Below are 4,181 nucleotides of genomic sequence, written 5' to 3' on the forward strand. Positions count from 1 at the left end.
AAAACGGCCAAAATGTGCATTTGTTTATATAATTTGTTTATAAATAAACAAATATTGATAAGTGGCAAATTTTTTTCAGAAAACATCACTGGCAACATAATTTCAGCAAGGTAGAAAGAAAAAACGGTTTCTTTTCGCCTAAAAACGGCCAAAATGTGAATTTGTTTATATAATTTGTTTATAAAATAAACAAATAACATTTAATGTTAAATTTAAATATTCACGTATCATCCTCACAATGAAAGCAAGCGATTTCAGAGCAGAAATATACGTTGAAGCCGAATAACCCTTAATGTCGAGTATTTGTTAATACAATTTGTTTATAACAATTAACTATGCTAGTTAAGAATTTTTTTATATTTCTTATACCCCTGTGCACTAAATTCAAGGGACGAGAAGTATAAGAAGAATTTTGTCTAGAAGATAAAAAATGAAATTATAAAAATCGACATTTTTTTCGATGCTTGCATTAAAATAAAAATTAAATAAACAAAAAAATAAAAAATCTACTCTCACCATTTTCTGAAAAATTTAGTTCTGAATTTTTCAAAAAAAAAAAATTCTAAAATCGGTGCATAATTGCGTTCTAAATGTCATTTTGAACCTCGTTTTCCGATTTCACCCCACTGTGCTGCGTCACGATGTTCCGATAGTTTACTCGAAGCGGGGGGCATACGCGATTTAGCACGATCCCGATGGGACTGATCAGATCGAATTATTTCGTGCGATCGAGTGAGCTTGTCATTGACATTGGCAACAGCGCCATCTGACAGCTAATATATTTTGCAAACAAGTATCGCGAAGTTATTGGAGCGATATTCATTAAAAATAACAGTGAATGTCAAATAATAATAAACAAAATTGTTTTACTTCGACTTGAAATGAATTATTTACTATAAGATTTGTTGTAAACATATTTAGTTAAAATTTAAATTTCTCCTAAATTTGTGGCTCTGTTGTAGCTACTCAAAAGAAACAAAGAAAACACAGATGTCCAGATAGATAGAGATAGAGATTAAGTATGATCATTTCTTAATAAAAAGTAAGATGTGTCATTGGAACACAATCGGATTGTCTCTGTTTGTCTCACATGGTAGAAAGAGAGGTACAATCGTCTTCAGACATCGTAGTCCCACTCTAGTGTTTTATAATCTCTATGTGTCAAGTGTTAACGTGAGAATAGTGAAAAATGTTTTTCTCGTAGACAGTTAATTTAATACTTATAAAAGTTTATGATTTTCTGTTATATAACTTTTTCGTACATCTGATTATGGAACTGCGTTGCATGCGTTATATGTAACTAGGCAAAAGTGCGTGCTTTTCCACTTGTAGAGTTGACGTGCGGCGTTTTGCTGAAAATGTTCATGATTATTTGTATACTTCTGTCTTCAAATGGTTTGAGCAAGTAAGAGACAGAGGTGATTCAGTATCTGAACCGATTATTCAAGAGAAAGCTCTTTTTTTTAACGAGATATTCAATGGCCCGCAAACGTTTCAAGTACTGAAGCAGGAAACACATTTATTTTAACGTGTAACAGCAACCTTTCTCCCTCACTTCCATTTAATATTTAGTTTAGTCTTGTCTGCTAATTATAAAAACAATTTTCAAAATATTTTTGACCAGGGAGCTAGGTCCAAGATCAGCCCAAAAACCGGCACTCACTCCAGGGTTCACTGTATTTGAAACATATGTTAAATGTTACATTTTTAATATTTCTTTAAAAATAGTCCAAAGTTTTTATAATTGACAAAAATAATATTTCACACTAATAAAAATCGACGATTTTCAAAGGAGCATGCCAGAAATGAAGTTGACGGAGTATTAAGTGTTAGTAATGGAAAAATAGGATTGGCTGAAATTCAAGAATTCAAATACCTCGAACGATGCATTAAAGAAGCTTCGCGATTATATCCAAGCGTTCCGTTTATATCAAGAAATATTCGACAGGATTTACAATTAAGTACCCGCGTGAAAAAAGTTTGCATGGCTCAAGCATGGCAAGACACTTGGAAATATCTGTCTGAAGCATGGTTTACGGCTAAATGGCAGCATGGCGCAAGCTTTGCTCATGTCCGTTTCCCATGCTTAGGAGACGTTAAACACAAATGAATATTTTCAACAACATGTACGTGTCAGAGAAAATTAACCTGAGTGAAAAATAAAAATATTAGGTTTGCCAGTAGCCGACACATCTCTAAATGGTAAGTTCGCTACCCGGGAGCACCGGTTCGCGCACCAGGTACTGTAGCATATATTCTACGAGAAATTTTTATGAATTTAAATTGTGCCAATTGTCAAAATAACTACCATTAGTAATTCGATGATCCGTGTGAATCTAGTCGCGCACTAGGTAGCTTAGCACGTATTCTACGAGAATTTTTTCAAAATGAAGATTGTTCAAACAGCCAAAATTACTAAAAATTGTGAGCCGACGATCTGGGTGCACCAGCTCGAGCACCAGGTAGTATAATACGTATTCTACGAGACCTTTTTAAAAATTTAAATTTTGTGAATAATGAAAACAATTCCAAATGGTCAGTCGACGACTCGGGTGCACCAGGTCGCGCCCCAGGTATCTTATTACGTATTCTACGAGAACTTTTTCAAAATTCATATTGTTTCAACAGCCAAAATTATTCAAAATTGTGTGTCGACGACTCAGGCGCACCAGGTCGAGCACCAGGTAGTATAATACGTAATCTACGAGAACTTTTTAAAAATTTAAATTTTGTGAATAATGAAAACAATTCCAAATGGTCAGTCGACGACTCGGGTGCACCAGGTCGCGCCCCAGGTATCTTATTACTTATTCTGCGAGAACATTTTCAAAATTGATATTGTTTCAACAGCCAAAATTATTAAAAATTGTGTGTCGACGAGCCGGGTGCACCAGGTCGAGCACCAGGTAGCTTAGTACGTATGCTATGAGAACTGTTTCAAAATTTAAATTGTTTCAACAGCTAAAATTACTAAAAATTGTGAGTCGACGAACCGGGTGCACCAGATCGAGCATCAGGTAGTATAATACGTATTCTGCGAGAACTTTTAAAAAATTTCAATTTTGTAAATAATTAAAACAATTCCAAATGGTGAGTCGGCGCCCTGGATGAACCAGATCGCACCTCAAGTAGTTGAGCACGTATTCTACGAGGCACTTTTCAAAAGTTATATTATTCCAAAAGCCAAAATGACTGAAAATTAGAGTAGACCTGGGGCGTGATCTGGTGCACCTGGGTCGTCGACTCACAATTTTTAGTTATTTTGCCTACTGAAACAATTTAATTTTGAAAAAGTTCTCGTATAATATGTGCTAAGCTACCTGGTGTGCGACTCAGGGCACCCGGGTAATAAACTTACCATTTAGAGACGTGTCGGCTTTTGGCAAACCTAAGATTTTCATTTTTAATGCAAGCTCATTTTCTCTGACACTTACACGTTCTTAAGAATATTCATTTGTGGTTAGCGTGTCCTAATCATGGGAAACGGACAGGATCAAGGCTTGCGCCATGCTGCCATTCAGCCGTGACACATGCTTCAGCCAGATATTTCCAAGTGTCTTGCCATGCTTGAGCCATGCAAACTTTTTTCACGCGGGTAAGCATTGTTAATACCAAAGATATTTGAAATTAGTTTCATGTCAGATTTGGTAAATTTAGCATTTTTCGACGCTTTATTAGCTTTCACTGAACTTCAAGTTAATTCTAATCATTTTGTTTCTTTTGGCCCTAGAAAACTTTGTTGCACCTGCTGGTGCTAACGTTCATCTCTACATCTATGATCTTCAGACATCCAAACTTCTGGCCAAATCCTCACAAATTTGAACCAGACAGGTTTTTATCCGAACGAATTCAAGATAGACGTCCATATTCGTACAGTAGTTGATCCACAAACTTATAAACCAGGATTACCAACCCTCCCCAAGTGAGGGGGGGGGGGGTTGAATTTTCAACCCCAATGCCTGCAGGGGTAGTTTCAAACGCCTGTAACTTCCTTTCTAATTACGCGATTAAAAATTTTAATGAGGGTTTTGGAAAGTGCTTTTTACACGCTTTCATTCTATTTTATTATTTCTAACAAAAAAAATTGTTTAAACAAGTTTTTCAATAAATCAATTGTTTATTTAACTTTTCTCGCAATTTAGGCATCTACGATTTTTTTTAATAAGTCTCAAAAGAAAGTT

General features: G+C 35.4%; 1 protein-coding gene across 1 annotated transcript in view; it reads left to right on the forward strand.

Moving 5' to 3' along the window:
* LOC117181192 (cytochrome P450 4C1-like) overlaps positions 1-3,883 on the forward strand; it is a 16,358-nt gene extending 12,475 nt beyond the window's left edge. The window contains exons 8-9 of the mRNA XM_033373758.1: positions 1,793-1,978; positions 3,731-3,883. Coding sequence (XP_033229649.1) covers positions 1,793-1,978; positions 3,731-3,883 — 339 coding nt within the window. The remainder of the gene's footprint in view (positions 1-1,792; positions 1,979-3,730) is intronic.
* The last annotated feature ends 298 nt before the right edge of the window (positions 3,884-4,181 follow it).

Source organism: Belonocnema kinseyi, chromosome 10 (assembly GCF_010883055.1).
Source record: "Belonocnema kinseyi isolate 2016_QV_RU_SX_M_011 chromosome 10, B_treatae_v1, whole genome shotgun sequence".
NCBI lineage: Eukaryota > Metazoa > Arthropoda > Insecta > Hymenoptera > Cynipidae > Belonocnema > Belonocnema kinseyi.